The sequence below is a fragment of the Aristolochia californica genome, unplaced genomic scaffold, assembly GCF_029961685.1.
Source record: "Aristolochia californica isolate CCGP_79_NKW_82.1479 unplaced genomic scaffold, dmAriCali1.0.hap1 SCAF_12, whole genome shotgun sequence".
Taxonomy (NCBI): domain Eukaryota; kingdom Viridiplantae; phylum Streptophyta; class Magnoliopsida; order Piperales; family Aristolochiaceae; genus Aristolochia; species Aristolochia californica.
The window spans coordinates 22,098,616-22,112,068 of NW_027181793.1; the positions used below are offsets into that span (position 1 = coordinate 22,098,616).

Here is a 13,453-nt window from a genome sequence, read left to right on the forward strand (position 1 = left end):
ATTTTACATAGAATGATCGATCATCCCATCAAATTGATCGATTAGACAAAATTTTGCCAGTCAGGGACATAAAGCATGATAAATCATGGGAAGTTCATTGATCGATCATACTTGCATTGCATAGCCAAATGGAAATCTAATTGGTTGATCAATCACTTTACAATGATCAATCAATCAATGTACTGATTTTTGTAAACAAACAAAAAATAGCTAGTTTGGCTTGGAAAAGTTATAAATACCCCACCAAATAGTGCATTGAGGAGTAAATGAACATTTATTTGCAAATCATTTGACCTTATAACTTGAAAAACTCCTCAAAAGTGCTTTAGAGTGAAAGAGTAAACCTCATCCTTAAAAATTTCACTATTCTTTCTATTCATTTCCATGCATCGCATTCTACACAGGCTCTCTCACTCCATATTGTACTGCTAAAGAAGTAGAAGTTTGGATCTCTTAAGGAGAAGAAACTCTCTAAGTAAAGGGTGTAAGTTTTCCTTTTTTTTATTTTCAATTTATGAAATGTTCATCTAGAACCTATATAATATGGATAAAAATGGGCCAGCTAGAGTTAGAATCTAGCGTCAAACTCTTGGGGAGATTGTGATTGTAAAAAATATGTATTGAGCTACGCGTGGCTTAAAGAGAGCCAAATCTCTTTGTGTAAATTCCAACTATTAGAGCTTTGAAATAGTGGAACTTCCCAAGCAAGGGTTCTTGGGCAATGAATACCATTAAGGGAACATTGATAACAAAAATTCTCTTGTCTCTTATGGTATGTGCATATTTACTTTACATTGAAATTGCGAATTTGTATAATTTTTTATTTCACGCACTACTTAGTTTTCATTTGAAATTCTCAATCACCCACCCAAACCCCCCCCCCCCCCCCCCCCCCCCCCCCTTGAGAAACCATCCTCCAACCCCTAAATCGGTTGGTGAATCAAGTGTATCTTCATATACTTCTTCTTACTCTAACACAAAGACAACATATGTGAGCAAGTGCAATTGAGGCAAATCTCCCTTCACTGCATGGGTGGGACAAATATAACTCAATGTTTCCTCCGGTGAAGATTTCAAACAAGTTGTATTGTGTATTTTATTAAATAAAAGTTAGTGTTTAATATTGTATACATAAAACTACAAGTAAGAGAAATATATTGATCTCACAAGTAGTGTCTAGTTTCCCTTTGCTATAACAGGTATCTCATAAAAATTTACTTGACCTCCTGTACATGCACAACAGCACTAGGGTTTGACTTACAGGGATGTCCATATCCTGGGGGTTGCTATGCATACTACTTGCCTATCCCTAATGAAGAATATCATTTTGAAATGGGACAAGGCTGAATATCATTTTGAAATGGGACAAGGCTAAATATCATTTTGAAAGGGGACAAGTCTCTACATAAATTATCTGGCAAGAGAAACCTAAGATCTATCAAAATCTATATACTCTTCCTTGCTGAAATCTTGACAAACAAGACTACCTAAATTTTGAATAAATGTGATTGATTCATCCATTCTGTTTTTAAAAGCCTACATAGTAACTGTGAACTGTCATTTGGTAACTAGTTAGGTGTTGGGGCAAGATTCCAAATGTAATTCCCCTCACCCCTAACAAAACTTGTTTGGCTCTTCTTGAGTAGCCATGCCAGTAATAAGAATAAAAGTATCTTTCATATTTTTTATCTACCTATGTAAAAGATTACTGTATTTAATGAAGATTTTATACATCTCATACTATCTTAGATGTTTATAATTTCTATTGTTCTTTTATTATTATACCCCGAACATTCATTTTACTGATTAATCCACCCATTTTGCCAAAGAACTGAAATCTGAACTACTTTATGAGTAGCACTGATACATAAAATCAAAGAAAACCTACTTCCTCACTGATTTAAAATTCCTTACAACAATCTCAGCCACCTGAAACCAAACATCAAATTACTCTTTCAATTTATGTATCTTGCACTTTTGCAAGGTTGTGCTGATACCTCGGACATCACCTTTTGCCCTACTCTGCAGATTCTCCTTTCATACTCCATAACAGTGAATGAAAAGAGGAGTATAATATCCAATTGCTTTAGGAAGCATTGGGAAATAGAAAAAGTATTTATGTAAATGGTACTTGAACCGGAGCCAAAGTTTCCTCTGGATGACTTCACATTTCATTGCTAACTTAGAATGCAGCAAATGAAAGCAGCCACAAAGTACAAATAAATATGAATTGATAGCTAGTATGGCAATGAATCTTCTGCATATTGTTGATATTACACAGCTTATTATTTCAGAGGAAATCTTTGACAAACTTGCCAACATGCCACTGTAACCAAAGAACCAACAAGTCCCTGCAGAAGACACAATACCTGCTATGTAAATAAAAAAGGATTTAAAAGTACTAGAAATCCTCAGTAAGCTTACAAGAAGGTAGAAAAATGGAATCTTATGTCAAAATTTATGCCCTGCTGATTAAATTGAGAAAAGCTTCCTTACATGGCAAGGTACCACCGCTACTGTTCACTTCCCTTTGGCTCACTGTATGGTGAAAGCGGAGGGAATGAAGGCACAGATTGCAATATAAATTTGCGTCCACTTTTCACTGGGGAAGTGCTTGACCTCAATTCCTGCATACGGTTGTGCGGAGGAGAGACCCTCTTCTGGTTTGGAGAGCTCACTTTCACAGCCTTTATGGGGGAGTGGGTCTCCTTCAATATGTCAGGCGTTTCATCTTCTGGTGTGTTGCACAACTCACGGTCTTTGTCAGGCTCTATAACAAACTTGGTCCCACCAAAGTGAGCAACTGGAGTGACAGGAGAGTTCCTCCACTTAAAGGGCCCTCCACCTGATAAATGGACATTTCCATGTGATACTGGGGCATGTACATCTTTTTGACAATAGCTTGCATCAGAAGATGCAGAACCTGCAGAACCTGAATGATGATAGCATGCTAAAGGGGAAATATCATATATGTCTGCAAGCCCCTCCCATCTGGGTGTGAAGGGTGACATCTTTGCTGCCATATGGCAATCCAGTTCTTGACTCTGAGTAACAAACCCTTCTCTTGCTCTTGCAAAACCAATATTGACATTTGAAGTCCCAGGTGATTTCGGCGACTTCCCAAAGAAGCACACTGCTGAACTTTCAGACTCGGGTGAGGAAGATGTCAAATATCTCCTTAAAGGATATTGAATTTTGTGTACATCCTTCCCAAGGCTGATTACAAAAACAGAGGAAGAATGTGCAGCCTCATCAGAAGACAACTAATCCAAGGAATGATTTATACAAACACAAGCAGTTTAATCACGGATTTGGTGACTAATAGTTCTCAGTTGCACAATAAGATTTTACCTAGAGCTTTGCAAAAAGGGTGTGGGTGGTGAGAGGTCAGAATAATTACGTTCCATGTGTAACATATCTCTGTTAGCCTCTGAATCTAAGAGATCACGTCTAACCTCTACTTTCCAAGGACCTTCTTTAACCCATCGCTCATCTTCAGCCTTTCTATGTTCCAATCCAGTGATCCCAGTGCATGCTGTGAAAAAGCAAAACTCAACAGCAAGAACAGTAAAAAAATTGGACCCCATAAATCAACTGAACAAAGTAAAACATTTCAGCATTCTATAGCTATGAAATGAATTGCACTGAAGGGGAAAGCACCTCAATCATTCAAAATCAAGTGTTTATTCTACAGAAAAGTTTTCACTTGTGACATTTTTTCTTAATCTATTGATAGAATGTTAGATTTCCTTGTGACATTTTTTCTTAATCTATTGATAGAATGTTAGATTTCCTTAGATTCCTACTTTCACAATCAGTAACTCAATCTCTCCAGGTTCTTGTGGTTAATTTATTTTCTTGAAGATAAGTTCACTAGATCTTTAGTGCAGTGAACTCACAAAGCTACATATGAGGAATGAGATGCTCTAAGAGGATAATTTAACTCATTAGGACTTTGCTCAACTCAACAAAACTTGTTAGCCCACATCCTCCCAGTTTTCCATCACAGGCAAGAATATCTAGCTTAATTTTCCTAAAACAAAAGATTCATACCATCTTTAACCATGTGGCCAAGGAAACAGCAAGGCACCACAGACTCACTAAAGGACAGAGGTGGAGAATGACTTTAATTCTTAATAACTTGTACAGGGGTATAATTTTCATCCATTTTTTCCTTCTGTCAAAGCTTGTACTATGCCCTGCTGTTTCTCTTGTATTTTCCTAGAACATCCTATCCTTTATAAAAAAGGCCTTTGAAGAACTTGAAAGCATATTTATTAGGAGTCCTCTTCAATAAATAAGTTGCAAAATCCATAATGGCACTGCAAAAGAATTGAACTCAAAAAGCCCATGAGCAACCTGTTAAAGTTGAGTCCAGCTCAATCCCAAAATGACTAACTGAAATTAGTATTTTATTTCCCAACTGTTGATTTTCAGGACTCCATATATTACATCTTGGGTAAAGAAGAGAACGCGCAGTGGGTAGAAAAGAGGAGGAAGAATAGGGTAGTGGACTTAGTCCAAACCCTCCCCCTTAAACTCTATTTATAGATGCTAAAAGCACCAATATTACAATTATACCCTTCACCCTAGTATGAGTAAAAAAGAGACAAAAAACATGAACTAATTACATCAATGACACTCCAACATATTCATATCTTCCAACACTCCCCCTCAAGTTAGGAGGTAATGGCAATGATCCTATCTTGAAGCAAATAACATAGATATAGTAATAATCTCCTCCATCACGGTGTCCCAAGGATAAGTACGAAACCGAGCACAAACTCTCAAAGGGTAGAAATGGGTGATAAAGCATAAGTTGAAACTAACCACAAATGATTTCGAACAAAAATAGTGATAATAATCACTAAAGTGGGTAATGTTTGTCATTCACAAGATGGCGATAAAAAACCCAAGGGTACCAATAAAAAGTCTCAATGGACTTAAAAAAACACCCATATATATAAAAGGGACCAACCAAAGCAACGCACCATAAGGGTTGGTCAAATGAGGTAAACGAGAGTCAAATACAGGATGGTAGGAGAAAGGCTGCCAAATAAGAAAAGGGTAATGGGTAATGAAAAGGAAGATAAGATGAAGAACCCAGCATCATCACGTGTTTTATTTACCTAAGTAATTCAAATTCTACATCATATGAACCAATGCCGACAACAGTCAGCAAATAATAAACCCAAGGCAAACAAACAAAGAGTTCGTCTCCAATAATAATGTCTAAATCAAAGAGACACAATAGCAGTTGCGGTACGTACCAAATATGCAGGTATATAGCAGCGGATAACAGGAAAATAATGGAAGTCCTTAAAAGAGTAATAACGACACATGAAATAATCTGTAGTGAGTCCATCCTTGAATAAGAAAGTTGTGCACCAAGTAATAAGCTTCAGATAATCCAAGGTAATAATCTGAGTCACACCAAGTCAAGAGATCGAGTCAAGGGACCGAGTCAAGATTCCAAGTGAAGCTGAGTCAGGAGACCAATCTAGCTCTACCAGAAATTGAAACTTGGAATAATTGGCTCAGACTCGGAATAATGGGCTCATGAGTCCAAGTTAACCCGGAATGAGTTAATAGCCAAGTCAACAGCTGATATGCAGGTCATTGGTTCAAAACCGGCAGAGTGACTCAGAGATTAAGTTGGAACAATTATATGACTCGTTGGATAAATCGTTCAGTTATATGAGGATTGACAATGTCAGGTTGCAATGGTTGTTTGGCCTTTCAAATAAGGAGAAGATGATTCCCCACATTTCCAACACCTTAAACTATGTATGCTTAGCGCTAGAAGAGTGCCACCATGGATAACACCAAACCGGATAGCAGCAATACTTCCAGTCAGCATATAATGTACTGGATGACAGCGGAGACAGCGGAGCGGGAGACAACGGAGAGATTACCAAAGAGAACCAGCAAAAGAGTACCTGTAGGCAACACAGCTGTCATAGCAGTCTTTTTTTTTTTAGAAGAGTTGTAAAAGCATTCAAAAGAGATAAAATACAAACTAAGAAACTAAAAAGACATTTCCTCCACAACAAGATGTTGGAGGGTAACGCCTTTTTTAGCTTGAACATCGGCTAAATGATTAGCAGATCTTGGTACATGTTTCCAAGTACATAATAAATCAGAAGTTAAATTACAGATTTCATCATAAATCTTCCAATGACGCCAAGGAGGTTTTGAAGGCTTGGAGCACCAATTTATAATAACTTGAGAATCCCCTTCAATCAAGAGAGCACCGTCCTTTTTTTGTTTGAAGAGTTTCAGCCCGTTGAGCAAGCCATGTAATTCCGCACAAGTAGAGTCTGATACTCCAATTGGACCCGCATAAGTGTAGAGAAGATTTGCTTGATCATCGTGAATTACTCCACCAAATCCGGCTGGGCCCGGACAACCGAAAGCACTTCCATCAAAATTTAATTTAAAGTGTCCAGGAGGAGGCCTAGTCCATTCTATCATAATAGGAGCCTTCGAAATAAGAGACATTTTCGCAACATTTTTCCAATTTTCCCTCATATTTGTTGCTCTTAGATCACAGAATTCTTTGCGAAGGAGAACCCAAGAGCTAACTTGACCGACTATCTGATCACAGAGAATATTCCGAGGAATAGATTTCTGATTGAATTTGCGATTACTTCTTTCTTTCCATAAATTCCACACAATGTGTCCAACACAACAAGATATTAAGATTTTCCCTAACTTCGGAAGATGGGAGCTAACCAAAGTATAAATAGTGTTTAGCAAATCTTGCGAAGGGCAATATAATAAACCGATCTTGTCCATTAATTCGGTCCAAATCTTATGAGCATATTCGCAATGCAAAAGCGTATGATCTGCTGTTTCAGGAGATGTGTTGCAGAATGGGCATTCTGGATTGGGAATATTAATGCCTCGTCTTTGCAAAGCGTCAGAAGTTAAAATTTTTTTAAGACATACCGTCCAGATGAAAAATTTGATGCGAGGAGGAATCGGGAGCGACCAAGCAAAAGTAACAGGATGTTCTGCGTGAAGAGGATGGTAGGAAATCAAATGATGGTACGTTGAGGCTGAAGAGAACATACCTTGTTTGTTGGGTGTCCAGATGAGGATATCGGAAGAATTTTTTAAGGCCACACCAGAAAGTAAATTGATCAGGCCAGTTGCTTCAACAGTTTCAGAGTCATTTAATGCCCGTCTGAGATGAAGATTCCACCCACCCGAGGACTGCCAATGGTCAGAAATCATTGAACTTCGAGATCTTGACAGCTGGAATAAAAGAGGATAACTTTCCTCTAAGGAACTAGTCCCGATCCACCAATCGGACCAGAAAAGAGTATTTTCACCACTTCCAATATAGCATTTGACGGCGGCTTTGAAGCAAGGTAAGAGTTTGGCAATTTTCTTCCAAACAGGGGATAACTTGTAAAATCTTCCCCCCTCCGTCCACCAACCTCTCTCTTTTCCTGATTTACTTGCAACCATTCGGCGCCACAGTAGATTGGGTTGCATGTTGTACTTCCAAACCCACTTTAGTAGCAGAGACTTGTTGGTGGTAGCAACGTCACGAATCCCGAGGCCCCCCATTACAATTGGTTTACAAACATCAACCCATTTTACAAGATTAACCTTTTTTTCCCCATTTGGCCCATCCCATAAAAATCTTCTTTTCAAAAATTCAATTCTATCCCGAATAGAAGCTGGACAATTGTACAAAGATAAGAAATAGGAAGGTATTCCATGAAGGCATGATTTAATTAGAACCAGTTTACCAGCTTTGGATAAAAAATTTCCTTTCCAAGAAGCCAGACGCTTCTCAAGCCTCTCAACAACCGGAAACCAGGAATTTTTCGAAGGCAGGAAAGGAGTCAAAGGTAAGCCCAGATATGTACTCGGAATTGATGCTACCTTACAACCCAGATAGTTCGCCATTGAGTTGAGAATAGATGCATCAATATTAAAACCAAAGATTGTGGTTTTCTCCCAGCTTATCTTTTGACCAGACGTCAATTCAAAGATATTCAAGATAGCTTTCATGCGTTTTATTTGTCTCATGGACCCTTCTCCAAAAAGAATAGAATCATCTGCAAACTGAAGAATGGGGACGTCTTGGATTGGATCAGAAAAAATAGGACTGAGCCAACCCGAACGTTTAGCAAACCGGATCATAGAGGTAAGGTATTCTCCAATGAGAGTAAAAATAAATGGAGAAAGGGGGTCTCCTTGTCTGATCCCTCTAGAGGATTTGAAGTATCCTCGGGGTTTCCCATTTACCAAAACAGAATAAGAAGGGGAGGAAATACAACTCCTCATCCAGAATTTCCATCTGGTACCAAAACCCATACGGTCAAAAAGATAATCCACCAGTTTCCAGTCAACCCGGTCAAAGGCTTTCTCAAAATCAATTTTCAGAACAAACCTTGGAAGGGAAGATTTTTTGAACGAATGAAGAAGTTCATGAGCAGTAAGAGAAGAGTCCAGGATGTTTCTGTCTCGGATAAAAGCACTTTGACAAGGATTAATTACCTTGTAAAGGACAGCTTTTAGCCGATTAGCCAACAGACGCCCAATAATTTTATATGAACTGGAAATGAGACTGATGGGCCGGAAATCTTTAGGCTCCTCTGAATTTGTTTTTTTAGGAATAAGCGCAATAAAAGATGCACCAATTCCAGAGTGAGTAATTCCCACTTGGTGAAAATTGTGAACGAAGGCACATACATCATTTTTTAACAGATCCCAAAAACAGTGATAAAACTCACCATTAAAGCCATCTGGTCCGGGGGCTTTATCTTTAGGAAGGCCCAGCACAGCCCGTTCAATTTCTTCTGAGGAGAATGGTTTTTCAAGATCAATTGCGTCTTCAGTTGAGATGCGCTCGAAATTGAGCTGATGGATTTTTGGTCTTCTGAAACAGACTTCTGAATATAGCTCTGAGAAATACTTCACCAAAAGGTTAGAAATGGAGGCACTATCCGTTACCACTTGGTCTCCGTTACAGAGAGCAGTGATACGGTTAGTCCTCCTCCTGGCCGAGGCGATGGAATGAAAAAACTTTGTGTTTCCATCACCCTCAGCCATCCAACGAAATCTTGAACGTTGTTTCCAACGGACAGAATCAGAATGAAGAAATGTACGGTATTCAGCATTTAATTTATTTCTAAGCAAAAATTCAGTAGGAGAGATTAACCTTTGTTCCTCCAGTAGATCCAGCTCAGAAATGCGGCAGCGAATCGAATCTTTCTGGGAAGCAGCAGAAACACGGTGATTTTTATCCCACATTCTGATCTTTGTTTTGAGGGCTTTCAGCTTCCGAGGGAGGGCCCAGCCCGGGTTCGGATGATTTTCCAATTCGAGCCACCAAGATTTCAAAGAAGGGATGAAAGCCGTGGTTAATAACCAGGCATTCTCAAACCGAAAGGGAGATTTTTCCCACGCAAGAGGCCGGGAATTGAGTTGGATAGGCCAATGGTCAGATCCAATTTTGTTTAGGACTTGGCCAGAGGTGTTGGGAAAAAGAAGGTTCCATTCTATATTTGAAAAAAATCTGTCCAATTTAGACAAAATGGGGGGGTTCTGACAATTTGTCCAGGTGAATTTTTTCCCCGAAAGAGGAATCTCGGAGAGAGCAACACTATTGATAAAGTCAGAAAAGGCTCTCATGGTTGATGAGGTTCGGGAAGCAGGAGGACATTTGTCAGAGCAAGATAATGTCGCATTGAAGTCTCCTCCAATGAGCCAAGGGAGGTCCCACAATTGGACAAGCTGAAAGATTTCCTCCCAGAAAGATGCTCGGTCACGGTACCGAGTAGGCCCATATATGCCAGCAAGAGCCCAACAAGTACCGAGGTTGTGATCCCGGAGCTGGATACCTATTGAGTATCGCCCCAGAAGGACGGAAATAGCATCAAAAGCAATTGGATCCCAGATGACAATAATGCCCCCAGAATGGCCAATTGCAGCTACATGCGCCCACGCTGGGTTGGAGTCATACCATATATTACACACAATTGAATAATCAAAAGATTGTATCTTCGTTTCAAGAAGTATAGCTATTTTTGGTTTAACATCAAAAAGCGCTGCTCTAACGAGAGCACGCTTGGCCAGAGAGCCGAGACCTCTTACATTCCATGATAGAACGATCATGGGGAACGGTGGGAGTTGATGTTTCGCTCCACGGCTCCAGCTTCAGTGTATCCCGCACAAAATATGTTGGCAAGCTCCGTCATTTCTGAAAATTCTTCTCGAGGAAAGGATTGTTCCTGTTCCAGCAGGAATAGGAGGAGCTCATCGCGCGGATTGGGAGTGAAGGCCTTGGCTAGGGTAGATTCAGAGGTTATAGTTGGGGGGAGGTCAGACCACATTGGAGGGATTCCATAGGGGAAAGCAGGGGGGAGATCGTACCAATCATGGGGAAATTCCATTGGGAGGACAGGAGGGGAATTTGGAGGGGGGGAAGGTGGGGGGGTAGTGTCTTTGATTTTATCTTTGTCCTTGTTTGTCTCGGAAGGTGTGGGGTTACCGAGTTTGGCTTTAGTTTTCCCTGCTTCTTTTTTCCTGGAGTAGATATATCGGAAAGGGGTGGTGGCAATTTGTTTTTCAGTATTGGTGTGGAAGGGAGGGGTGAAGGTTTTGGGGTTTGAGTTTTCCATGGTGTCGGAGTGGGGGTAAATAATACGAAGGGGGGTGGGGCAGAGGATAGTGGGAGAGTGAATATATAAGGGGGAAGGGGAGTGAGAGGGGGGTTCGAAATCCCAAGTGGATTCATTAGAGAAGAGGGATGGCCTTAACGGGGCTCGAGGGGTGGCCGTATAAGGGGAGATTTGAGTCAGAGAGGGAGGGTTTGATGGGACGGCGAGAGGAGTTGGTTGCTGGGATGGATGGGATGGGTGATGAGGAAGGTCTGAGGTCGGGGGGGTCGCAGAGGGAAATCCTCGATAACGAGCCGAGAATGTGGGTGGAAGTGGAGGGGAAAGGGGATTTATTGAGTTAGAGAAGCTGCGGGACGGGGATGACAAGTGAGGGGTGCGGCTTCGGGAAAAGGAAGATTTAGGCGGCGGAGGGAAGGAGAGGGATTTAAAAGTGAAAGGACGGGAGGGTGGCGTGATTTGGACTGAGGAATTGGCGTACGGTAGGCTTCGGGAAGAGGAAGATTTGGGTGGCGGAGGGGATGGGAGGGATTTAAAGATGGAAAGATGGGTACTGCTTCGGGAAATGAAAAGCGGCGGAGGTGAAAAGGTTGATGTAGAAAGGGAAGGGCGGGGCGTGATGTCGACTGAAGGGTGTTGGAGGTTGATGTATGGCAGGCGAGTTCGGGACTCGAGGTGTGGCGTTGGGGAAAGGGTTGATGGTGGCGTGATTTGGACTGAGGGATTGGCGTACGGTAGGCTTCGGGAAGAGGAAGATTTGGGTGGCGGAGGGGATGGGAGGGATTTAAAGATGGAAAGATGGGTACTGCTTCGGGAAATGAAAAGCGGCAGAGGTGAAAAGGTTGATGTAGAAAGGGAAGGACGGGGCGTGATGTCGACTGAAGGGTGTTGGAGGTTGATGTATGGCAGGCGAGTTCGGGACTCGAGGTGCGGCGTTGGGGAAAGGGTTGATGTAGAAAGGACATGACGGGGCGACGGCGTGATGTGGGCTGAGGCGCTTTGGAAGTTGTAGAGGTCGACGGCTGTGGATTTGATGGTTGAAAAGGTGGGTTTTTTTTTTTTTTTTTTTTTTTTTTTTTTTTTTTTTTTTTTGTGTAAGAGTATGGTGCGGGGCTCAAGGTTGAGAAGGTGATGATGGATTTTGGTAAATGGAGAGGTAGGTATGTGGGGGAAAGTGTTTTTTGTTTCGAGGCGGGTTAGAGTTTGACAGTGATGGATGTGAACAAAGGGAAGTAATAATCCCCTTGTCCGGATGTGTCTGCACATCGGTTTGAAAGATCCTATCAGCTTTTGGATTTGGGGAATGGTGTATTGCAGGTGTTTTGGAATTGGGGATTGGCACTGTTGCCAAGGGCGATTTCAGAGATGAGATTTTGTCTGCGGATGCACTTATGTGGATAGGATCTTTTTCGGCGGGGGCAGTGAAAGGGTTACTGTGAACTGGTGTTGATTGGATTGTTTCGGGATATGGGGATTGATGTTGTGTGGTTGGATTTTTTTTTTGTTTTTGTTTTTTCGGAACCCATGTCCGATTGAACTCCGAGTGCGGCTTCCGAGTCAGTAACTGACGGATCTGTTGAGTCTGGGTTGTGTTTCGTGAGGTTTCTTCCGAGTTGGCTGCCGGAAGGGTTTCCAGATCTCCGAATTCCATGGAGACCCAGATCATGGTTTTTCCGCAGGAGATATGAAAAAATTGTAAACCACTTACTGGTGATTTTGGCCGGATGAAAATTTTTTCTCTGTGAAGCTGCGTTGGCTGGCTTTTGGCCCAAATAACCTCTCCGAATTCTTTTGTGAGGCATTCCAGAGTATGCCGGCATCGGATTTCCACCGGAAGACCTTTGACGATCACCCATTGCCCCGAGATGGGGGTTGTGAGTTCTGGGCTCCAATTGGTCATGTGGAGGATCGTTGAAATAGTCTCTGCCTTTAGTGAATGAAGTCTCTTGCGGTCCTCCTCCGAATGGCAGTTGATGATCCAGCTCCTCTTATGAGCTTTGATGATGGCTGTGAACGTGATATTTCGTTTTTGCAGCCATTCTTGGAGTTGTCTTCTGGTGAAAAAATTTTCCGGGTCCTCCAAGAGGACTGCCAGGGACATTTTGCGCTTGCCCTCAGTTTCAATGTGGGCTGGCAGGGATATAAAGAATTGTTTTTTCTGGGGTGAAAATTGGGGGAGTGGTGTTGATGGTGGTATTGGATAATTGGTTTTGCAGGTCGGAGTCTTCTCTAGTGGAGGATCCGGTGGGAGCGACAGAGTTGTCTGGTGTGAAGCGCTAGGTTGTGAGTGGATTTTTGGTGGGGTGGCTAGCTGCTGAAGAATTTGATCAAATCGTTTCCAACCCATTCCAGAAGTGGAGGGCTGTGGGAGGAAAATCATACCCATTATCATTTGTCCACGTCTTTGGTGGATGACGCAATGAAGAAGGCCTCCATGATACTGGCTGTGAACTTGGAATTCCAGATCGCCAGTGAGGAGTGATCTGCTGTATTTTCTTCCCATGTTTCCTACTTGGACTTTCCTAAAAATGTCTAGGAAAAATCTGACTGCGGAGATCGGGAGGGAGATGTATGATTTCTTTTTCCCCTCTTGCGCATGAATCTGGATGGCCTCCCCACTCTTCTCCTTTCTCTTTTGAAAAGTCAGCTTTGCTTTTCCATTCCGGAATTCGTATATGGTCGGATCCTCCACAAGGATCCTTCGGCGTGAGGATTTCGAGATTACAGTTTGCCATCTCTCGCCTGAACTATCTTCAGATTCAATAACTTCCTTTTCCCTCTTTTCTTCTTCTTCCGGTTGTTTACCTCTTCGT

General features: G+C 41.7%; 1 protein-coding gene across 2 annotated transcripts in view; it reads right to left on the reverse strand.

Moving 5' to 3' along the window:
* Positions 1–1,899: 1,899 nt before the first annotated feature.
* LOC137946269 (CRC domain-containing protein TSO1-like) overlaps positions 1,900–13,453 on the reverse strand; it is a 31,500-nt gene continuing 19,946 nt past the window's right edge. For both annotated transcript variants that reach the window (XM_068792493.1, XM_068792494.1), the window contains 3 exons: positions 3,352–3,535; positions 2,497–3,216; positions 1,900–2,351 (listed from right to left, as the gene is read on the reverse strand). In XM_068792493.1, coding sequence (XP_068648594.1) covers positions 2,514–3,216; positions 3,352–3,535 — 887 coding nt within the window. In that variant the 3' untranslated portion in view covers positions 1,900–2,351; positions 2,497–2,513. The remainder of the gene's footprint in view (positions 2,352–2,496; positions 3,217–3,351; positions 3,536–13,453) is intronic.